The 24122-nt window shown below is 54.3% G+C and overlaps 1 protein-coding gene across 7 annotated transcripts in view; it reads right to left on the reverse strand.

Moving 5' to 3' along the window:
* Positions 1-14297, reverse strand: part of HDAC5 (histone deacetylase 5) — a 36616-nt gene extending 22319 nt beyond the window's left edge. For 2 of the 7 annotated variants that reach the window (XM_043904779.1, XM_043904778.1), the window contains exons 1-3: positions 14119-14295; positions 8543-8753; positions 1651-1725 (exon numbers count right to left, since the gene is read on the reverse strand). In XM_043904779.1, coding sequence (XP_043760714.1) covers positions 1651-1725; positions 8543-8564 — 97 coding nt within the window. In that variant the 5' untranslated portion in view covers positions 8565-8753; positions 14119-14295. The other 5 variants (XM_043904781.1, XM_043904777.1, XM_043904774.1 and 2 more) reach the window with 5 other exon arrangements.
* Positions 14298-24122: the final 9825 nt, after the last annotated feature.

Here is a 24122-nt window from a genome sequence, read left to right on the forward strand (position 1 = left end):
GGGTCTATGCAGAGATGGGGAGCCTTTAGGAAAGGGATGGGGGCAGCAGGGATCCAGCCTGCAAGGATTCTGGGGTCCAACTTGAAAGAAGCGAGAACATGCTAAGGAGGAAACTTCAGGTCAACGGCCAACTGCTTCTGGAGGGCAAGGACAGTGGGGACAGGGTAGATGGGTGAACTGAAACGGCGTCTGCCAAATGGGGTAGAGCCACCCCCCAAGCAGAGATGCTCTGCACAGTCAGCCCTTTGCTCTCCAAGAGACCACCTTGACTCCCAGGAGCTTCAAGGTAGAAGTCAGCAGATAGGGTCTTTAGCTAGAGCTGTGGGCTCGACTGGACCAAGGCTAGACTGGCCCCCCGTGTTTGCACCCCTCCCAGGGGACTATGCACAGACTCTGCACCGCTGGCCCCAGGGTTCCAGTCCCATCCCAGAGGCCTGCACAGCAGACACCCTCAGGGCTGGTCCCCAGGGTTATGCCACAACCTTAGGAGACCGCATGGGCATCCCTGCCCAGGCAGATGGCTGGACTTGTTTGAAGGATTTTCCAATCTTCCCCAAACCTTCATCCTCTGACACATCCCAGTCCAGCTGCAACCTTATCCCTGGACAGCTTAGAGCCAAGTCACGGGTGCCTGTGCAGGCACATGGCTCCCACCTTCCGATCCAAAGCCTGGGACCCACACCCACCTACCCAGAGGCAAAGACTCCCTGTACATACACACACAGACACCCACACCAAAGTGCCAAGCCACTGCCAGGAGGGGCCAAGCGGGCATGGGTCCAGCAGGCCCCTCCCTAGAGGAAGCATCTGGTGGTGCCGGCCTGGTGGGGAGGCTGTGCCAGCAAGGCCTGATGCTGCCAACAGGTTCCTGGGAGGGAGAGAGGGAGTGGCTCAGCCCTGAGGGATCCCACCCCCAGCCAAGAGTCCCTGCCGAGAAGGGGGCAGGGTTAGGGAGTCCTCAAGCCCTGTGAGCCTGAGTAACATTCCTTCATCCTCATGTGTTGATAATAAACCAAGGCCTGGGGGAAGGAGAGATATGGGGGGTGGGGGTGGTCAAGGGAGCCAAGGCCCCCAACATCCCAGCTGCCAGCCTCTGCCTAACTCAACCAGAACTGGACAAGCCTCCTCCCCAGGTGTCTGATTCCCAGGACACTCCCACCTGTGGACCGGCAGGAATCACTGCAATGGACCCTCTGACCCAAAGAACCCACCAGAGGAGTTGGCAGGGTGGTGGGGGGGAAGCCTTTATTCTTATGGACACTCCGGCTCTAGTTTCTTCTCTTGTCCACACCTCGGAAGCAGACGGCCTGGAGGCAGGTCACTGACCCACTTCCTCCCCTCCTGACCATGGTGCCAACTAGGCCAGGATCGTCTAGTAATCCACAGCCCCCAGCAGTGGATGCAGACCCTGCCAACAGCCAAAGAGATGCTGCGCAGTGCAGCTGGAGGGCGTGGTGAGAGGGCAGGTCTGGGAGAGCAGGGAAGCCCACCTCAGAGAGCACACCTCCCCTGACTGCACATATTCTCAACAAAGACCTCCAGGAAGATCTAGGCAGGACCCCACCTGGGTGAGACCTGGAGCCAGACGCCCAGCCGCAGAGACGAGGATGCCCAATGGCAGAGGGCAGGCGAGGACACGGAGGCACTTACCTGTCACAGGGATGCCGTGCAGAGGGGTCCGGGGCAGGATTTCCAAGGCTGGTTCCCGGCCTGGCATCCCATCTGCTGAGAAACAGGATTCCGTCTCATAGATGGTCTGCAGCATCTCCACCAGCCCCTGAGCCTTGGGCACTAGCAGCATGCCCGGGAAGGGCCGCCCGAGGCGGGGAGTCAGCCACAGGGAAGGTGGTCGGGCGGGGCCCTCGCGGCTGCTCGGGGGCTCCTTCAAGCCACGGCTGCTGGGACCAGCGCGATGGGGAGGTGCTTCATCCGGCCTGGGCACTCCTGGCGGCAGGAGGAGCCAGGAGCCCCAGAGCTACAGGCCCAGCGCCCCTCTAGAGGGGCATCCGACCACAGGCCTCTCCAGAGCTCCCAGGAGTGGGGTCTGGCTGAGCACTCAGGGGACAGGAAGGGGAGCTGGACAGGCAGGCGGGCTCTCTGTGTTCCCTCCCAGCCCTGGGTGACAGCTCTGGGCCCGGCTCCCTGCTCCTCCTTCCCGAATGAGCCGCCGGCAGCTGGCAGGAGACTGAAATAGCAGTTGGGGGAGGGCCCTGTCTATAAATAGGTGGAGCATGCTCAGGGAGCCGCCGGCCGGCTGCCAGGAGCCCGGGCCTGGCGGAGGCCCCATGGGGGGGAGGGGGAGGCGCGTTCCACCCCAGGAGGAAGCGCCAGGGAGGGGGATGGGAACCGGGAAGAGCCTACACTCAGGGCCAAGGCCACAGAGCCGGGTGGCCAGAGGCTGCGCTGGGGCAGGGCTCGGGCTGGAATAGCCACACATCTGGGAGCAGCTCTGGGACTGCTCTTGGCAGGCAAGGGGCTAGAGCCCCAAAACCCCGACTCCGTCCTCTACGTTCCCTCGCACCATCCAAAGCAGATAAAGCAACGGGAAAGGTCTGAGATAGGTGGGCAGACAGGGCCACCAGGCCAAACCATGCATCTACCCGGGAGTCCCTCTAACAGCCAATGGGAGCTGATTTACCCTCTGCCCTCTTTCAGACCTGGGAGGTGCCTCCCCGCCCCCCTCGACCAGCAAGGAGACCCCTGAGCACAGCTAAATGGTGGCTCCCTCCTACCTATTGGGGTGTCACTTCCAGAGGCTGCTCAGCTTCCTTCCAGGGGGCAGGGAGACCCTTTAGGGACAGGCCTCACCCCACGCAGAGAAGGGAACCTGGGAGCACCTGCCTGTGCTCAGAGCACAGGCAGCTCTTCCCGAGGGGAGTACAATGCTAAGTAGCACACAGGTCACCTCGTTTATTCTGCACGATGACCTCAGGAGAGAGGTGCAGATGGGGAAACAGAGACATCTGAAGTTCATGTCTGAGCTCTAACCACCACAGCCCCTGCTTCCTGCATGGCGGGCACATGAAGCTGCCCCAGGGTTTCCAGTAACAGGTACAATGACTCCCCACCAGGTCCCAGGTAGGAGGCGATCTGGGGTTGCAGCCCCCGTAAGAGTTGAGCGGCTGCCAGCGTCCAGCCCTTCCCCATCAGCCCCAGGCCTGGCAGAGCAGGGCCTGCTCCTGAGGCCCTGCTGGGACCTGAGGCTGGTGTGCCATGAGGACCGGTGATACCCCCCACCTACGCTTCCCACTGCTGGCCCATCGCTCCTCCTGAGGTTGTGCCTCCCACTGATACAGAGATCCCACTTGGCCCCCGACCTCAGTGGAGCCTTTTAATAGCCCGGTTATTCCTGGGTCTGTGTCCCCCTCCCCCTTCCTGATGTCACAGCTGCTATTTTGGAGCCCCCTCCTGGCCCCTCCTTGCCCCCAACTCTAGGCATGGAGCCAGGGACACCTGTCCTCTCTCTGGACTGGATGACCTCACCCTCCTGTCGGGAGCCCAGGAGGAGCTGGCCAACCAAGGACACAAGAGATGTGGCTCCTGCCAGCTGGGGACAGCAAAGGGGCCTCCTGCCCTCAGGTGGGGAGATCACATGGATGGGGAAGAGGCAGAGGTGGGCTGTCCCAGGCGCTAGGCTGACTGGTAAGATGGGTATGAGGGAAGCTGGAGGTTAACAGGAGCTAAAGAAAGCTCTGGGCCTCAGCTTCTTAGTCAGGACAGACTCCAGAAAACTGCTGATGGAGCAGTGCTCCCCACAGGGGTCTGGAGTTGGTGGACACTTCAGAGTAGGTCTGGGGACTCCATTCAGCACCCTGTGCCCCAAACTCATCCTGGCCAACCAGGCTCCCCAGAGAGCAAGGGGAGGGAAGGTCAAGGTCTTCTCAGCAGGGTGACAGGCAGCAGTCTCAAGGGAGCCCAGAAAGCTGGGGGCAGCAGCCCGTCCCAGCCAAGACTCCACCCACCCACGCTGAAAGCAACCAGAAGGGCTGGCTAGCCCTGTCCTGGCTCTCTCTCCGCCTGCCCCAGGCATAGGAGAGAATGGTAGGGGAACCCTGTTCTGGAAGAGAGGAAATCATCAGTTACAATGACTCAAAAGGCAGGGCCCCCAGAACGTGGAGCAGTCAGAACCCTAAGGAAACACAGCTCCCTGTTTAGGGACGCTGGGAGCCCCCGGGAGGCTGGGCACCCAGAGGTGGCCAGAGCCAGGGGTTCAGGGCAGTTCCCAGCACTGCTACGACTTTCAGCAACAGCTTGAAGTGGGAAGTAAAGTGTCAGACACAGCCAGATGATCCTCAGCGTAGTTCCCAGAATCCCCCAGGGCAATAAAAGAGGAGGCCTGGGATGTGGACAAGTGTCTTTTTCTTTTGAGGTTCAAGTGATGCAACACCTTCCTAACGTCTAACCTCAATCCTTCCTGCTTTATAGCTCCTCTCCTTGGGGTTCATGTCTCTTCTCCACACCCCCTCCCCAGCTCTTCCATGCATGTGTCACCCCACTGATCTTACAGAGCACCCACCAAGAATGGGTCACAGTAGCCTCATGAAAAGCAGGTACCATCCCCTCCAGAGCCACCATGACCTCATTTGCTCCCTCCCTCCCTCGGAGGCTGGGCTCAGGCCTCCTAACCCTTTAAATGTGGAGAAGGGAGAACCTGAAGTGGCTCCTTGAGCTCATGAAGGCTCCCATCTTCTGGGCCCAAAAGGCTTGGGTGGGGCCCTGACTGTAAGGAAGAAAGCAAAATCTGCTTTGTGAAGAGTATAAAAGCCGAGGGCTGGTGCGGGGGGGTGGTTACCCCGGATGGAGTGCAGGATGCAAGCTGCCATGGGGCCCTGGAGGCAGGCCTGCCTGCCCTCCTGTTCTCCCCTGCCCTCGGAGTCCAGTCATGCTGGAGCCTGTCAGCATGGCCCAGGAGCCGCCATGTGCCAGGTCCCATGCTGGGTGCTGGCTGAGCCCTCTCATTTGAGACCCAGCCCAGGGAAAATACGAACACCTACTGTGGCATCTTCCACATCCCCTCAGGGTTGACCCTGACTCCTCGGACCATTCCATGCTAAGCCTTCAATCCCTTTGGAATGGTGGGACAGGGGAGGCTGGCGCCGATCTCAGTCTACAACGAGTTCAGAGGCATGCCAGGGGGCATCGAAGTGGAGAAGGGACACCAGAGTCCACTTCCCAGACCCCCGCCCCATGATGCCTCTGACCCACTTTCTCCTCCTTCCCCGGCGGGGGGGTGGGGGGGGAGGCAGAGGCAGAGGCTGAGCCTGAGGCTGGGAGGCAGGACGCCGAGGTTCCTGGCTCCACCCCACGCCTATGCCCCAGTTTCTCTGGTCACCCAGAAAGGAGGGGGCAGTCGGGAAAGGGAAGGAGAGAAAGTGTGCAGCGAGCTGGGAGGTGCTGGGCAGGCAGGTGTTGTCATGAAGCTTGTCTCCTTCCCATGCTGGGGCTAAGGAACCCGGCCACCTCCTCCTGGGGCCCTGTCGCCATCTAGACTGGCTCAAGGGTCGGGCCTTCTCCGTGCCCACGCCTCTTGGCCACAGCACGGGGGACAGAGCAGTGAGGGACCAGAGTGGGCCCAGGCCCCAGGGTAGCTCCTCCAGGCTGGCAGGGGGCACACCCTGTCAGTCCTTCACACCCACTGATGGCAGCAGGAATGAAAATGACGCCTCACTCCTCAAGCCTCCCAGTGCCTAAAGAGAAGCCAGATACCAGGCAGCGGCCTCCTCAGGGAAGCGGGCAGCCCCATCAATGGCCTCTGCTTGTCCTCCCAGGACTGCAAAAGAGGCAAATCAGGTCAGATGCTGGCATCCGGCCTAGCCCAGAGGGAAGTGGATCAGCTCCCACTCCTCGGGGAGGATTGGGGAGCCCCAGAAGTAAATCTCTCGAGATCTCCACCTGCCACCCCTCACCCGGAAGACGCTCTCTCACTAACTTGTCCACTGTGAGGGCAGGGATGGATCATCTCCTACTTTTCTCTTCCAAACAGGAAAGCTCCTGCCCTGAGACAAAAGGAGAGAAACTGCCCCTCACCCAGGCCTGCCCTTCTGAGCCCTGAGAGGGAGAGGGGTGAGTCTTCAGGGACTTGGGAGAGGGTGAGGGGTGCTCACAGACCCAGGAAACTAACCACTCTTCTCCTCCCCACCTTTAGCCCCAGGCCTGGGGCCTCATGCTCTTCCTAAGCTCCCTGCGAGGGACACCCAGCTACAATTCGTGGTTTCACTGGACTTCCGTGGAGTTCAGGCAAGCAGTTTCCAGGCTTCGGCCAGGTGCCCGGCACCTGCAGCCTCAGTCCAGATGCTACCCTGCGCTCTGGGAATGGCAGATGCTGGGCCCCATGGGGGATGCTGTGCAGAAGTTGGCCCTCTCCCCCGGTCAGAGCAGCTGGAACTCCACAACAGGGAGAGGCAGGCCTGGAGCCCCAGAAAAACTCGGTAGGAAGGGCCTCAGGACGCTGCCCCTGAACAATGATCCCAGTCTGAGCCTGGCAACAGTCCTAAAACCTGCTTTCCAATCTCTGGCCCCCTGTCCTTTTCCCTCCTTGCTGAACGCGAGCAGACGGCATCTCCCCCTGCTGGGGGGAGCGAGAAAGCCAGCCAGGAGGCGCGGTCAATTCAATGGGCCCCTCCTGGCCAGGCTCAGGGTTGATGGACCCCCTCCAGCTGCTGCCAGCTCTGAGCCAAGGGGCTACAAGAAGGATTCAGCCCACCTGCATCTGGAAAGACAACCCACTGACCTGATCGGCCGAGGTTGATCATCTTAGCCTTTCACTGTAAGGCACTGAAATCTCAAAGCCGGAAAATGTCCTTCCGGAGCCACCAACAGATGCCTCTGGCGAGCTCCCGTTCCCCTGGCCAACGGTTAGACCCCAGGCCTGGTGTGACTAGATATGGCTCCCAAACAGATCAGTGTTGTAGCTCAGAGGAAAGAAGCAGTTGGCACTCCTGTTAGGCACAACCGACCCTGCGAGGGGCAGCATCCAGCTGATGGCCAAGGGATGGCTGAGAACCCACCAGGCCTCTCGTTCCCCTTCGCCAGCCCAGCCTCGTAGGAGAAAGCAGGAAGTCAGGGCAGCCCACCCTCCAGCGCGAGAGTCACACAGACCTCTCTACGTCTAACGCCTGGCAGAGCCCCTGCAGGGGAAATGAAGGCAGGCATTGGCCGGCGGTTCGGAGGGGAGACCACAATCCCGGCAGGAGGGGGCCCATCGACAAAGCTGACTTGGTGAATCTCAGGAGCCCAGCCTTCCCCAGCTGGCACTCTACTCTGTCTTGTGCCCGGACGATGTCACGATGCAAAGGGCAACAGGAGGGGGCACAGCCTTAACCAAAACAAAGGTCACAAAGCCAACCAGTCCCACCAGCTTCTGGCTTCCCTTAATCTGTTGGAAGCCCCGGGACTGTGGTCAGGGCCACACGTCACCAGCACGCGGTCCTCACGACAGGAAGCCACCAGATTGAGCACAGTGATGATGACGGGGAATGAGATGGGCCTCGACTCCTCCCTGATCCTGCTTTGCACGATCCTGCTAACCGGTTTCACTCTCCAGGCCCTAGTTTCCCTGTCTCTAAAAGAATGAAAGGTATCTCCCACCCCTGCAGAAAAAGATGTAAGTAATAGGAAGGGCTGGGGGGGCGGGGGGGGGGGTGGTGGTGGTTAAAGTTGAGCAAGATGGACTCTGACCCTTTTAAGTCTGTGCAGAAGGAGACAGCCGAGGAGGGAAAGCAGTTATTACTCTGACCACACTGACCCATGACCCTCCTGTGAAACCCCTGAGGGTCCAGCTCAGGCTGCTTGGACACATCCACATGGGCACACATCCAGACTCACCCATGCACAAAGCTGCCTGGAGTCCCACCCACAGACTATTTCTGGCAGCACTAGGCAGGCTCATAGGAGCAGAGGGGAATAAGAAATCTCAGGGTTGGAGACCCCAAATTAAGAATCTTCCCTGTCCAGGGCATGTCTACCTGGACTCAAAGGAGACAGCTGCCAACGTGTCACCACCCACCCCTCACCCCAATACCACTCTTCCCAGCACAGGCTAAGGCTGGAGGCCTTGCAAACCTCCACCGAGAAAAAGAGTATGGAACACAGAGTATGGAACTTCAGCAAGAAGAAAGGACACCACCATGACAAGGAAGCTGGGCATTCAGCTATCAGAGGGAACTTCTTCCAACATCATCCCCAGACCTCCCGGAGCGGTTCAGGGGCACACAGCCCCCTCACCCCTGCCTGTCTTGGTGAACAGGGGCAGGGTGGCATGGAATTGACAGCCCCTGAGTCAAGAGGGCCAGCCTGGGATCACAGTTGGACCCATGCCCTCCCAGGGCTAGGCTGGACCATCAACCATCAACTTCAGGTCTACCCCTTAGTCAATCACCTTGGGCTTGCCTCTGTCCTTTTCTCATCATGCTTCTCCACTCCTGACCCCTCGTTCCCTTATGGTTCAGACCCTGAAGACCAGCTGGCCTGGGGTGGATATACCCATACAGCCCATTACATCCAAAGCCACCCCAGGTGCCTTCTCCAGCCTCCCAACTCTTACCCGACTCGGTGGGAGAGTTCATGCCGGCTCTGGGCCTGCAGGAAGCTGGCGTTGGGGGCTGGGACGGGAGGGGGTGGAGCTGCGGTGATGTCAAGAGAGACAGACGATAACAGACAGACGGACGGGACAGGAGCCCGGGGCCGCTGTGCCTCTAACGCCCATCCGAGGCCATCCTTCGGGGCGAGGCAGTCAGGCATTCAGAACAGCATTCCTGGGGAGAGATGGAGCAGGGTTAGCGGGCCCCAACTCAGGAACCTGGGGGTAGAGGGAAACCTTGGAGCTTGTCAGTTACACCTAGAGAACAGAGGGAGGGCCACCTGCCCAGCAGCACGGCACTGGACCAGACCTAGTTTCTTCTCTTTCTAACTGGTGAGGCTGCCAGCTCTCACCGGAAGGGAAATGGCTACGGTAAACACACCCAAACTCCCTTTCAGGTGACCATATCCACTGCCAGGTGGGGAGACCTCAGAGACTCCCAAGGGTACCGATGCGGGACAGGGTCTGCGCCAAAGGTGAAAGTGCAAGAACACTTCTGAACTCTGTCCAGGGTGGTGGAGAGAAGCAGGGCTGATCTGGAGCCCCTCGAAGAACTTAAGGGAAAGACCGGTCCTCCAGCCCCGTAGCCTGAGCTTGGATGCTCATCTTCTCCCTACTCCCAGATCCTCATGTCACCCAACCCTGGAAATGCCACGTGCTTCTGTCTTGGTCTCCCCCATTCAACAACAGGTTGCCCTCAGAGAAAGAGGACAACAACTGCTCTTTCTCTACCCATTAACCATGCTGTTTCCAAGAATTTCGAAAGACAGAGACATTCATCCCACATCCGGTGCCCTCTGGACTAGGGGTCCAAGGCCCACACCCAGGGCCTTGCATGTGTTGTATAGGTTGTGCCCCGCGCAACGAGGTCTGAAATCCAGCCTCTGCTGTGCCTGCCAAGCTACACAGGCTGAATCCACCCAGAATAAGGGACGCTGTTTTCCAGTTTGTACAAAGACACCAAGAGACCCAGCAGCAGGCCTGCTGAGGCCAGCAGAGTAAGAGAGGACGTCCCAGTATTACAGAACCATGTGTTTGCCAACTGTCTCCACTCCTCCAGCTCCCCAACCCCCTCTAGCCTCACAGCTAGCCCTCAAGCCTCAGACACTACACACGCACCCACCTGGGCCCATCCCTAAAGAGTTCATGATCCACCCTAGACATGATCTCATTCATTTTTTTCCAAATGAAGGCAGGCCTTCCAACACCTAGTGAAATGGAGGGAGCAGGAAGCAATAGGCAGGGGCCAAGTTTTAAACCCTAACTCTGCTCCCCAAACTAGGAAGAGGCAGTCACTTCTGCCCCTGGACAGCCTACCTCCTGGCCGGATTAATTCTTGGTAAACTTTGCAGTCTCATCAAGGATGGCCAGGCATGAGGTCCATACGGGGCCAAGGAGCCCAGGAGTCAGCCACAGCAAGGGACACAAGAACACAAACATTGACACACACACAGGTATACTGCACATATACTAGGAAGATCCCAAGTCTTCTACTGCCCCCTGGGCTTTGACTCAGTAGCCGGGGAAAGGTGCGCTCAGATGGGGAGGTGGGAGTAGGCTGAGAGAAGGGGGCTGAATGGCTCCCAGCAGGCACAGGTGTGGGGCAAGGTAAGAAGAGGCTGTGCAGGGTTGGGGCCAAGCTCAGGAATGCAGCAGGTGGGGCTGTTGGTGCCCTGGCAGGGCCCGCGTGGGCAGGCAGCTCAGCCCATGCCCACCCCGGGACTGGCGCCCGGTCCTGCTCACACCCTTTCCCGTGGGCTGGGGAACACAGGTTCAGAATTTCCCACGATTCCCAGCAGCCCGAGTGACCCAGCCCGTCTCCTCAGTGAAAGGAACCTCCACAACAGGGCTCTCAGGAGGGGCAGAGTCTCCATGGGCCAAAAACTAGGTTAAGATCCGCCCTGAGCCCCCATCAGTCCTCAACCCCTGGAGAGAAGAGGAAGGGAGGGGCTCCCAGAGCTCCCAGGAGGCTCGGAGCTCTGAAAGGCTGCACTCCGGCCCACCCTACCACATGTAACAGGACCCCTGGGCCCCGTCCACCTGCAAAGAGTGTCTGCCAACACTCCCAGGAAGCCTCCCTGGGAAACAAAGCAGCGTTCACTTTGATCGTTCATGGGGACAGGCAGAGATATTTGACTGGGGGTGGGGGGAAGGGCTGAAGGGGGAAAAGGGGAGCTTAATGGTAAAAACCTGAGCTGTCTGGTCCCCCCTCAGCCAGAGAAACTCACTGCTGACCATTGTTATAGGAAGGTCGGGGGTAGGGGGCAGCTGGGGACCAAGAGCTCCGTGAATCCTGGCACTCTGATACCAAACCAGTGAGCAGCCTGGCTTCCATGACATCACAAGCAGGCAGACCCCAGGGTCCTGTCCGCACCCCCTGAGAACTCTTGTCTTCCAGTGAGACCTCTGTCCCATTCCAGGATCCAAACCCACCTCCCACCTCCAGCCAGGGCGGCAGAAAACCAGCTGCATCTCACCCTACAAGCTCATGGCTAAGCCGGGGGAGGAAGGGCCAAACACCCTAGGGTGATACGCCCCACTCCATTCACAGGCAATACAATATCCGGTGGAGGGTGGGAGGAGAAGGGCAGACAAGTGAGGGACAGACGGAGGACGCACTGCCTCAAAAGCCCCAAGTTCACAATGCGGCCCCACAGGTATCTCATCCCTCAAGGAACCTGAACTCCACCACCACGAAGCCGTCCCCTCTCCCAACACACCAGCTCCAGCCCTGCTCAAGACAGGCCCAAGTCCTGAGCGCTGGGGCCGGCCGGGGACCCCTCCCCTCCCAGGTGAGCTGTCCGAACCAAATCCTGTGAGACTGCTCCCAGTCTGAGATGTGCCCCCAGAGTCTTCATCAGAAAGCCACAAGCCCAAACATCCCATCCCAAGGCACAAAGGAACTCTCATCTTGACCCCTCCTGACCAGGGCCCGGCCGATCACTTTCCCCAGCCTGGAGCCTTCCCCCAAGCTGGCCCAACAGAAGCCTGGAGGCTGATCAGAGCCAGGAGGGGTGGCTGACTTGGATGTCAAGGCCCAAACTAAGGGAGGGGCGAGGGCGACAGGGGAGGAAAAAAGGCACCAGGCTGACAAATTCATTTTTGCAATCGGCCCATTTCTGTTTGTCTGCTCAGACGCAGCTCCAGGCATCTGCACAAGCCAGATGGAGGGAGGCTGCTATTTCTAGAAAAAAAAGAGGGGGGGTGGTGAGAGGGGAGGGAGGGACGAGGCAGAGGGCAGAAGACCGGGTCTGTTTGCCCTAAAACCTCAGGCAGAATGATACCCCCTCACCAGTACTACCAGACAGGGTCCCCATTCAAGAAAGGGCTGGGGCTGGGGCTCGGGTGAGGTGGGGTGGGGGAGAAGGCAGGCAGAGAAAGTTTAATTAGCCAGAGTCAGCTACAATAGGCCCCCTCACGGGCTGCATCAGGTTTTCATTCATGAGCAAGCGACAGTGCTCCAAAAATGCCAAGAACCGCCCCCCCCTCGCCGTTTCCCCCCCACCCCCCACCAAGAGGAGTGCGTCCTCTAGCAGGCTGGCTGCGCCTGATGCCGTGTTCCAGACATCCCTCCTCAAAGGGATGTGAGTAGGAAGAATTAATTATTAAAGAGCAGCTGGTACTTCAGCACCAACTGCACTCCCCCCAGCTCCTATAGCTGTTGCCCCCCTCCCCCCTGCAGAAACACAAACTACCCGTGCCCCCTCCAACATCCCCAAGCCCCGTTTCTAAACACACAGCTAACATGCCACCCCTAGGGAAGGGGAAAGCAAACCTTTGTCTCTGCATCTACTTAAGAGTGGGTGGGGCATGTGATACTGCCAGCACCACCCCCCCCCCCCACAATTACTCCATCCAGCCACACAGGAGGGAATACTGGGAAGGGGAGGCTGGCACAGAGCTAACGTGTCCTCCATCCTTGCTCGCAATAAACTGCACCTGGCATCTGCTCTCCGGCCCCCCGCATGCATACCTTCCCAGGACAGAGTGGAGATGCTAGTGGACCCAGTCCTCTCACTCAGAAACCCCCGCCTGCCTTGTCTGGACACAGCCCACAATCAAGTCCAAGGGGAAAAAAGCAAAGGGAGGTTTCAAGAGAAGGGGCAGAAGGCAAACCAAGAACTCTCCAAGCTTTGCGTTTAGGAGGAAGAGGAAGGAGGGAAGATTGAAACGAAAAAGCAGGCAGCCCCCAACATGGCTCACCCACCATCCCCAGCCCAGCCCAGAGTCTCAAGAGCCAGCACAGGCTGAAGAACTCTGGTGCCTAGAACTCAAACGGAGGACCCTTCCTGCCTACATCCTCTAAACCTGAAGAGGCCCAGGGCAGGACCCAGCTCCAGGCTCCAGTCCTCCAAAGCAGACTGGTCAGGGGTCCTTCTGGCTAAGAGTCCTGGATCTCTCATCCCCTGCCTCCTTTTGTTCCTATGGTCTGACTCCATCCTTCCCTCCTAGTCGGACCTTGAACCCAGTTACCACCAAACCCACTTACCCCAACTGCCAAAGCTAATTCCAGGCCCCAGAAGCACAGTGGTCACTGTCAGAGTGGTGGGTCTCTTGAGCACCCCAAAGCAGCTGCAGTTGCCACCCTTCCTCTTTAGGGATACACCTCACCCCAGAAGGCCAATCGGGGAGTATCAGGTGGTCACCTCCTCCCCAAAATGAGGCACTCCCACCTTCCCCTCTTTTCCCCCACCAACCAGCCTCCCGGATTAATTACTTATTACCCAGCCAGTTCTCATCTCCCCCAGGACCCCAGAGAAGGGTGGGGTAGGGACGCAGCTCCCCCGAAGTTAAAAGGCACGGGCAGCGCCCCCTCCCTCTGTGAGACAGAGACCCAGGATGAAAAATGGGGGGCATCCACCCCAGACAAGAAGTGGGGGGGGGGTAGCTTTCATCTCCTAGCTCTTTCTCTGGCTCCAGAGTGTCAGACGGGAGAAGAGGGTGGGAACAAACGCAGTAACGCCTCACTAGGGAGGGGGTGCGAATAATGGGAGAAAGAAGTAAGGTGGGCCCGCCGGCCCCCTCCTCGGGCATGTAAGTCAAGGACACAAAATCAAGGATGCGTTCCGAGGTATGGGTAGTAGCGCTGTGGGGTGGGGGCGCCCCTCACCTCAGAGTACCAAGAAAGGCTGTCCAGCGAAGAGGGGTCTGCAAAGAATCCGGGTGCAGGGCTCAAATCGCTCTGCAACGCACAGCGCGCCGCCCGGGAGAGGGCAAATCAGACAGCCCCGGCCGGTCTCCCGGCCATTTGGGGGTGTGGGTCGCGGGAAGACGGGCCCCTCCCTTACCTGTAGGGAAGGCGCCCCTGCCTGGGAGGGGCAGGGAGGGGCGCGGGCAGTAACCCCGAGGCCGGGCTCCCGGGCTGGCGATGCTCCCGGGGGCCGCCGCCTGGCACCCGGGCGCCGCGAGGAAGGAAGAGGGGCGCGGAGCTCGGCGCGCGATCGGGGAGCCCGCGGGCAGCGACGGCAGGAGGAGGGGGCGCTGCGTCGCGTCCGGGGAGCCTGGGGAAGATGGGATCGGGGCTGGTGCGGCGCGCTCACCCCCTGCGGCTCGAGCTCCGGCTTCGCGGGCGGCGGCGGCAGCAGCGGCGGCGGCAGCAGCGGCAGCACCTCCTCGACGGCTCCTCCATCTTTGCGGCGGCTCCTCCGGCTCCGCTCGCCGCCGCCACCAACAACAACATTCGGAGACGTCACTCCCGTCACGTGACCGCACCCGGTGCTAAAAATAGACCCAGACCCCCCCCCCCCCTCCTCCCAACTTCAGCCACCACCAACCCCTCCCCTCTTTTTTGGCCCTCCCCGCCGGGCGGGGCCAACAGCGCCACCGTGACAGCTTCTTAAAGGGCCAGTACCCGCAAAGGGTTGGTCTGGGGAGGGGGAGGAAGGCAAGGGATCCGATGCCAGTGAGCAGTGTTGGAAGGAGCGTTGCGGGCTTACGGGTTTGGTTCCTGGGGGCTCGGCCCTTGGGATGCACGATTTTCCTCCCTGCGCTTCCTCCACTTCCTTTTCAGACCGTGGATGGTGCAATCGTTGCCTGCCTAAGCTTCTGCCTAACACGCCCTCCCGCGGTGGGGGAGGGGACCCGGGGATGGATTCCTAGGGGCTGGGAGGGCCTTGGAGGCCACAGCTAGGGGGCCATGCTGGGGGTGGATGTCTGGGACAGGCCTCGAACCCGCCAGCTCCGACCGCACACACTAAATCTGTGCCAACAACCCCCTCCCCCCCCCCCCCCCCCCCCCCCGCCAAAAAAAAAGACTGGGAAAGGCCAGGGCAGGGTTGTAATAGTCCAAGGCCTTCAAAAGGAAGACTTCCGGTCCCTGGCTTCGGTGCCATCCTCTTCTACAACTCGATAACTCAGTAATTCCACTAACGAAAATGTATCCTAAGGAATAACATTGCTGTGCTCAAAAATGAGTATGGAAGGAAAGAGGTTGCTTCTAATGATGTGAAAAGTTGAAAGCAACCTAAATATCCATTAGGAGAGGATTAGCAAATAAATTAGGGCACATCCACTCAGTGGAATCCCATCCAGATCCAGACATTTAAAATGATACAAATCTGTAGAGACGTTAAAAGATGCTAAAGATACGTAGTTATCTTGAAAATCAGGAAACAAGTACTACAGAATTGTTCCATTATTTTTTTGTCTCTCCCCTTCCATTATTATAAACAACAAACTACATACTACATCCATATATCTGAATATATATGTGTATTAATAAGCTTATAAGAATTTATGCCAAAATATTTACCTTTACTTTCCTCTTTATCTTTTTCTCTATATCTGAAATTTTGCAACTATCATTTATCACTTATCTGATAGGAAAATGAATATATAAATGTTTCTGTAATAAATAATAAAGGTTCTTCCTACAAAGTAGCTCATGAATGTCTCACCCATCTTCATTCCCACCCCTTTTTTGAAGTCAAATCATCTCTCATTTGAGATATTCTAGCTGCCACCCTAGCCAATCCACTCCCTGCATCATCCTAGCCATCTCCCAAAGCCAGAACGACCTTTTCAGAACACAAATTTAATCAAGGGAGGGCTTAAAAGCTGTCCACTTTTGCTACTGAAATCTGTATCTGGCCCAGAAAACTGGCTTTCAAACTTTAGGGTACTCACAAATTACCTAAAGAACATGTTCAAAATCCTGACTCCTGAACCCTAGTGACAATGTTTGTTTTTCAGTGGGGATGGGCCTAGAATTCATTTTTAGTAGTTTTGCTGCAGCTGGTCCTCTCCTCATATTTGAAAAAGAAAAAAAAAAAAAAACAACCTAGAAACTTCTACATGATCTGGTCCCACCTCACCTCTCTTCCTGTAACTCTCTGTACCTCAGCCATTGTGACTTTCTCTCACATCCTTGAAAAGCTAGTCTCTTGTTCCTCGGGACCTTTGCACAGGCTGGTCAGTTTTTTCTCTTTCTGAAATGCTCCCCTCCCCTCTTCTCAGCCTGGCTAACTCTTATTCATTCATAGCACTCAATTAAATATCACTTCCTTAAGACTCCATGCTTTCACTACCAAGGGCCTGGGTTCAATCCCTGGTTGAGGAACAAAAATCCCACAAGCTGCATGGGCATGGTCAAAAAAAAAAAATATTTATATATATATATAACTTCCTGTAAGAGGCCTTCTTTGGTCCTTTTAAGTTGGATCCTCTTGTTATGTATGCCTTCATTGACCCTGATAACAATTTGTAAATATACATCTATTTATAGTGCTTTTGGATTAGTGTCCATCTCTTCCTCTGAGGAGTATTAAATGATTAAGCAAAGGTGAGCATTTTTTTTAAAAAAAAGATAACTTCTTTTTAAAAATATTTATTTAAAAAATATTTATTTATTTATTTGGCTGTGTCAGGTCTTAGTTGCTGCTCACAAGCTCTTCGTTGTGTCATGTGGATCTGTCCTTGCATCAGGCAGGCTTAATTGCTCTGCAGTTTGTGGGATCTTAGGTCTCCAACCAGGGATGGACCCAACATCTCCTGCAATGTAAGGCAGATTCTTAACCACTGAACCACCACTAAAGTCCCAAAGATAAACAGTTTTTGACTGTGGACTCTGAGCAGAAAGGCCACCTCAAAAAGTCATTCCATGTCACTCCAAGATAGGGGTCTTCTTGTGTCTATACTATAATGATGGTGCCATTTGCTGTCATTCTTGTTTTTTTCCCAGCCAGGCCACACGGCATGTGGGACCTTAGTTCTCCCACCAGGGATCAAACCCATGCCCCCTGTGTTGAAAGAAGGAGTCTTAACCACTGGACTGCTAGGGAAGTCCTGCATTTGCTGTGATTCTTATGCAATCCTATGATATCTCTTGGGTGGTTAGGTTCAGTTGAAGTTTTGCTTTTTCAGTGCTTATGTTTTGCCTCCCCAAGCAGAGTAGGAGTTGCCTGGGAAAAGCAATAAGATCATATATATTTTTTTGCCTTTCTAGCACCTAGCACTCCACCTGACACATAGCAGATACAGGTTCAGGGACATTGAAGACTCTAGAGTTTTTTCTCTCAGGATCTCAGAACATGGGGAAAAAATCTTCCCATCAGATACAATAGATGTCAATAACTGTCTTATGGCCAAGCCCTTCCCATTCCACAGATGAAGGGACTGAGGCTCAGAGAAGCTAAATAACTTGCCCAGAGTCAGAGTTCATGCAAGCAAGAACTCGGATTCAAACTCAGATCGCTCTGGCTGTCCCCCAGATACTAGGGAAAGGACCTGGGGGAACTGGACTCCCAAGTTCAACACTCTAGCCCTGATCTATGGAGGTTTCTGAGATGAACACCTTGTCCCTGCCATAGCCAAATGCCCCAGAAGTTAGAAGAATTCACCATATGTGGCCCTGATGAGTCTTCAGATTTCTCCTTATCTGGTAAGTGGGATTAAATATTTCCCCATGAATTCTTCTTATGTTTCTTGAGTATAAACAGAAAGTGCTGGAGATATAGAAATGAAACTACCTTTAAGGATCTTAGAGGTCTCTCACAGAGAATAAAAGTATCTTTTGTTATGAGTCCCTGTGCTGTGCTGTGCTTAGTCGTTCATTCGTGTCCAACTCTTTGTGACTCCATGGATTGTAGCCCACCAGGCTCCTCTGTCCATGGGGATTCTCCAGGCAAGAATACTGGAGTGGATTGCCATGCCCTCCTCCAGGGGATCTTCCCCACCCAGAAATCGAATCCAGATCTCCTGCATTGCAGACAGATCCTTTTACCAGCTGAGCTACCAGGGAAGCCCTAAGAGTTCCTAAGGTGAGCCATTGACAGGACCATTCACCATGGAAACGGGAATTAACAAGTTTGTCTCCTTAACTAGTGCCTCAGGTTCCCTATGTAGAATGATGAGGCAGAAGGGATCAACTAGTTGACTGGAAAACTTCTGACCCTGGGAGCCAGTAGTGAATTTGGACTCTTGGTAGAAGGAAATTAATCTTGGAGATGAGCCAGATGTTTAACCTATAACCTGATGGGTTGGCAGCACCATTGGACTTTGAGAAGGAGGCATCAGGGCTGGGGAGAGGAATGAGGACTGGTGAGCAACACTGCTAGGGGCTCTGGGAGCTCCTACTCCTGTCGGAAGTCACCAGAAATGTCCTGGCCAGTTCTTGGAGCAAGACAGAGGGCAGCCTTCCTCCCTAATCAGTGGATGCTATGGAACTCACAGATAGCCCCATCTCCTCCACCCCCCTCTCACTCACCCAGCATCTAAAGTCAGCATTGCCTGGGGACTTCCCTGGTGGTCCAGTGACTAAGACTCTACGCTCCCAGTGCAGGGGGCCCAGGTTCCATCCCTGGTCAGGGAACTAGATCCCACATGCCGCAACTAAGAGCTTGAATGCTGCCGATTCCACATGCCGCAACTAAAGATCAAAGATTCCAAGTGACGCAACTAAGATCTGGTCCGTCCAAATAAACATTTTTTTTTAATTAATAAATAAAGTTAGCATTGTTTGGCAGAAGAGATGAGGCACCCAGGACCAATGTGCCCTCACCTGAAACTCTCACCCAGATCCGTGGATAGAATTCTAGAGGCTCTGGGGCAACCCTTATAGAGTGTTCCAGCCTACAGTCTTGTTTCCAGTGGAGCAACACTTTAGGTGGCCCTGCTGGCCTCCAAAGAGTGCCTGGTGGGGAAATAGTCACCACAGCTGTGCCTAAATACAGCGTCGAGTGGAAAATACTACAGAACAAGGAAGAACTAAGCTGATAAACTCATGCAACACACATTTACTAGATATTTATCACAGGAAATAGGCATTCTTTAACATTTTTGTCAATTACCAAGGGCAACTTGTTCATAGAAACATGTTTCTAGTTCATTCAGCAAGAATTTATTGACCTCATTGAAAAATCATGAGGTCAGCACAATACTAGCTACTTTGGGGATGGCAAAAAACAAGAAAACAGGATGGAAGACAAGAAAACCTGGGTCCTAGGATCACTCAGAGCTTTCCTGGTAGCTCAGCTGGTAAAGAATCCACCTGCAATGGCAGGAGATCCCGGTTCAATTCCTGGGTCAGAAAGATCCCCTGGAGAAGGGTGTGGCAACCCTCTCCAGTATTCTTGCCTGGAAAATCCCCACGGACAGAGGGCAGTAATCCATGGGGTCGAAAATAGTCAGACACGACTGAGTGATTAGGCACAGCACAGCACAGGATGACTCCATCCTGGTGTGCTATTGGATAAGTCCCTCTAGGCCTTTGTGTCCTTACCTGGACTGCTGTTCTCTGTGGTCCCTTTCAGTTCTGACCCTTTGAAAATCCCAAATTAGATGTGATGACAGCATCCAGAGTAGTACTGGGCTTCAGAGTTTAGGCTGGATCTTCAGTCCTTCGGGATGCTTTAAGGGTCAGTCCTGCCCATGGGTGATTTACAATATGCCCAAGAGCCAAGGGGCTTCCTAGGTGGCACAGTGGTAAAGAATCTGCCTGCCAATGCAGGAGATGCAAGAGATGTCGGTTCAGTCCCTGCGTTAGAAAGATCCCCTGGAGTAAGAAATGGCAACCCACTCCAGTATTCTTACCTGGACAAGTCCATGGACAGAGGAGCCTGGCAGGCTATAGTCCATGGGGTTGCTAAGACTTGGATATGACAGAGCGACTGAGCAAACACACAAGAGCCAAAAATGAGTTTATTTCAGCGCACACAATTCATGTGCCCCAAGACACAAAGCAAAAAGCATGTCACAGAGAATTGTAATGCAAACTGCCTTCAGGATGCCTAAGTATGGCCCAGGTCTCCCAGTGTGACCCTGGACAAATCCCTTCCTCTCTGTGGGCCTCTATTTCTTGTAGGATGAGAGTGTTGGACTAGATTTCCTTCCTTCCAGCTGAAGACATTTCTGGAGGGTCCAACAGGTGTGGTTGAGAAGGAAAGGTGGAAAAACCCCTCCCTCTCATGCCTTCTTCCCAGGGCCCTCTCCTGCAGGCTTGGGGCAAAAAGAAACCAGTTTCAGGCTAGCATCCAGGATATAGTCATGCTTGACTAGCTGACATGTGTGGGGGAAGAGCAACAGACAGGGGCCTAGGTAAGCTGCTACCCCTCTGGGCCTCAGTTTGCTCATCTGTAAAATGGGATGATTCAGTGGATGAGTCTAAGGATTCTTCCAGCTCTGTGAGCTAACAATTCTAGAGCTGTAGCTTAAAAAAAGCAAAAACAAGTGTGTGTGGTGGGAGGAACTTGCCTGGTGGTCCAGTAGTTAAGACTTCACCTTCCAATGCAGGGGGTGCAGGTTCAATCCCTGGTGGGAGAGCTAGGATTCCACATGCCTCTTGGCCCAAAAACCAAAACATAAAAACAGAAACAATATTGTAACAAATTCAACAAAAGACTTAAAAATAAGACAAAAAAATAAGGGCCCCGGAAGGAGATGCGGGCCCCAGTTATTCCTCACTTGGGAGTCTTACCTGGTGCTTGACACCTTCTGTTCCTTCCCAGGCCTCTTGCCTTTCTGGCACACAGACTGGAAGCAGGTCACTGTCTCTTCACTCAGCAATGACCAAGCCTTGAGAAAGCCAGCATGGTGGCTCCTAGAAGAAGCTATGAATTTGTTTAAAAATAGAGACTATTCTGGGTGCAGCTATCACCACTTGTCATGGTACCTTTAATATATATGTTATTTAGAGACAAAGCTGAAAAAAGTTGCCAGTATATGGACTAAGAGCCTCCCACAGCAGCGAAAGGACAGCAAGTGACCAGGAGGCGGGACACAGCAAGTGGGACGGAGGTGAGACCTTATGATAAAATTTCGCAGCTAGGGACCCAGAGTGAGGTGTCTCACTGAGGCTTCTTACCCCGCTAGCAGCAAGACAACAAGCAGGAGGTCCAGGGGGCCGTAGCTGAAAAGGAAACCTACTCTCTCCTCCACCGCCCTGCTGGGAGCTGGAAGTGAGGCCCAGATTTCCTGAACTATTCAGGGTTCCTGCCTGCCCGCTCAGGATTCAAGGCCACGTGAACACAACAGTGTAAGGGCAGCTCTGGACAGTCACATCCTGTATGTCCACAGTCCCTCTAGAGTATCGTCTCTGGGCAGGGCATGCACACCACGGAGGGGGTGGAGGGTACAAACGTGCCTGCCCTCTGGGAGCGTATGAGCCTGCGGAGACAACAGAGCCCCAAGAAGCAGAATGGAGCAGTGGTAATGAAGGGACCCTGGGAGACACAAGCCAACTCGGCCTATAGAAGCTCAGGCCAACCATTTGCCCTCTCTGAGCCTCGTTTCCCCTCTGTAACGGGAGGACTGGACTCTTTGATGCTGGGAAACCCTCTTGGCCCTGAGGTCATGAAACCACAGAGAACAAGACATGTGGAGGGGCATGGGCCCAGCCACACAAAACTGGCCCAGTTGGCTTCCCTCCAGCAAGTCATCTACGACTGACATACATTTTGCCCCCTTTCTGCATAAACATGTATCGAGAGACTTCCTTTTGGAAGGCTCTGTCACATATATTACTATTCTCACCACAATACTACAAGGTAGATGCTATGTATTCCATCTTATAACTAAGGAGACAGAGGCCCAGTGAGTGACCAGGGCAGAGGGAACGTCCTTGGTGATCCCGTGGCTAAAACTCCATGCTCCCAATGCAAGGGGAGTTCAATCCTTGGTCAGGGAACTAGATCCCAAAGGCCACAACTAAAGATCTTGAATGCCACAAGGATCAAAGATCCCGTGTGCCTCAACTAAGTCCCAGCACAGCCAAATAAATAAATAAGTAAAATATTAAAAAAAAAAAAATGACCAGGGTAGGACCCATGCTATCTGGGTGTGGTGCCAGATGGGGTCTCCCCAGGTTTGAGGGGTCTCCCCAGCATAGGCAGAGACATCTGTGGCCTCTTTCTCCTAGGAACTCCTTGCGGACCCAGACACCCCAACAGGAAGGCCTTGAGTTACGTGTCTGGAAGGCACATTCCATCATCTTTAAGCAATAGGGGCTCTCTGGCATATCCATTGAGGATTCATCCTGTCCATCAGACACAGCAGCAGACTAGACTTTACCCACCCCATCTGACTTCGTTTTGCCAACTCCTCAAGATGAGTGTTGTTGCTGTTGTTATTATTATCATCATCCCCACTTTAAAGATGAAGGATCCGAGGCCCAGGAGACTTAAGGAACTTGCCCAAAGCCACAGACTCGGTAAGTTAAGATACAGGGATCTGACCCCAGGTTATCAGAGCCCAGAGTGGTTAACCACTGGACCCAACCCCACCGAAAATGTAAAGATCTAGACCTGGATTGAGGCTCTGCCACTGAACCAGCTATGTGAACTTGGAAATTCATTTGATACTTTATCTCTTAGAATTTCCTCACCCCATAATAAAGGACAGTAACCTCCACCACTCTGAGTTGCCAGAGCAGGACATGGGGGTATCTGTGTGAAGAGCCAGCACAGGACTTGGCAAAGGGTAAGCCCAACCCTCATCTCCTGCCTTGATGTTATCACTCCTTGCTTTGGGCCAGCTGAAATGCTACTGCCACTCCCACTCCCTGAGCAAGGAACTCACCTTCTATATCAGAAATGACCTCTGCCCCACACTTTCTCACCTTGCTGTTTGCAGATCCTGGGTTTCCATCCCACTCTCCCAGACATTGTAGAACTGCTCTAGGGGTGGGTAGGGGTACAAGCCCAGATGCCCCAGAGATGCTATAGGAACAAAGCTTCCAGACTAGGGTTGCCAGAATTAGGAAAAATAGAAAAGAAAGGCTGCGCAGTTAAGTTTACATTTCAGATAAACAAGGAATAATTGTGTATACTTATACAAAGAGTTCATGCCTTCAGTTCAGTTCAGTCGCTCAGTCATGTCCCCCTCTTTGCGACCCCATGAACCGTAGCATGCCAGGCTTCCCTGTCCATCACCAACTCCTGGAGTCCATCCAAACCCATATCCATTGAGTCGGTGATGCCATCCAACCATCTCATCCTCTGTCGTCCCCTTCTCCTCCTGCCCTCAATCTTTCCCAGCATCAAGGTCTTTTCAAATGAGTCAGCTCTTCGCATCAGGTGGCCAAAGTATTGGAGTGTCAGCTTCAACATCAGTCCTTCCAATGAACACCCAGGACTGATCTCCTTTAGGATGGACTGGTTGGATCTCCTTGCGGTCCAAGGGACTCTCAAGAATCTTCTCCAACACCACAGTTCAAAAGCATCAATTCTTCGGCGCTCAGCTTTCTTTATAGTCCAACTCTCACATCCATACATGACCACTGGAAAAACCATAGCCTTGACTAGATGGATCTTTGTTGACAGAGCAATGTCTCTGCTTTTTAATATGCTGTCTAGGTTGGTCATAACTTTCCTTCCAAGGAGTAAACATCTTTTAATTTCATGGCTGCAATCACCATCTGCAGTGATTTTGGAGCCCAGAAAAATAAAGTCAGCCGCTGTTTCCACTGTTTCCCCATCTATTTGCCATGAAGTGATGGGACCGGATGCCATGATCTTAGTCTTCTGAATGTTGAGCTTTAAGCCAACTTTTTTACTCTCCTCTTATACTTTCATCAAGAGGCTCTTTAGTTCTTCTTCACTTTCTGCCATAAGGGTGGTGTCATCTGCATATCTGAGGTTATTGATATTTCTCCTGGCAATCTTGATTCCAGCTTGTGCTTATTCCAGCCCAGCGTTCCTCATGATGTACTCTGCATATAAGTTAAATAAGCAGGGTGACAATATACAGCCTTGACGTACTCCTTTTCCTATTTGGAGCCAGTCTGTTGTTCCATGTCCAGTTCTAACTGTTGCTTCCTGACCTGCATACAGGTTTCTCAAGAGGCAGGTCAGGTGATCTGGTATGCCCATCTCTTTCAGAATTTTCCACAGTTTATTGTGATCCACACAGTCAAAGGCTTTGGCATAGTCAATAAAGCAGAAATAGATGTTTTTCTGGAACTCTCTTGCTTTTTCGATGATCCAGCAGATGTTGGCAATTTGATCTCTGGTTCCTCTGCCTTTTCTAAAACCATCTTGAACATCTGGAACTTCATGGTTCACGTATTGCTGAAGCCTGGCTTGGAGTATTTTAAGCATTACTTTACTAGCGT

Source organism: Cervus elaphus, chromosome 5, assembly GCF_910594005.1.
Source record: "Cervus elaphus chromosome 5, mCerEla1.1, whole genome shotgun sequence".
NCBI classification, from domain to species: domain Eukaryota; kingdom Metazoa; phylum Chordata; class Mammalia; order Artiodactyla; family Cervidae; genus Cervus; species Cervus elaphus.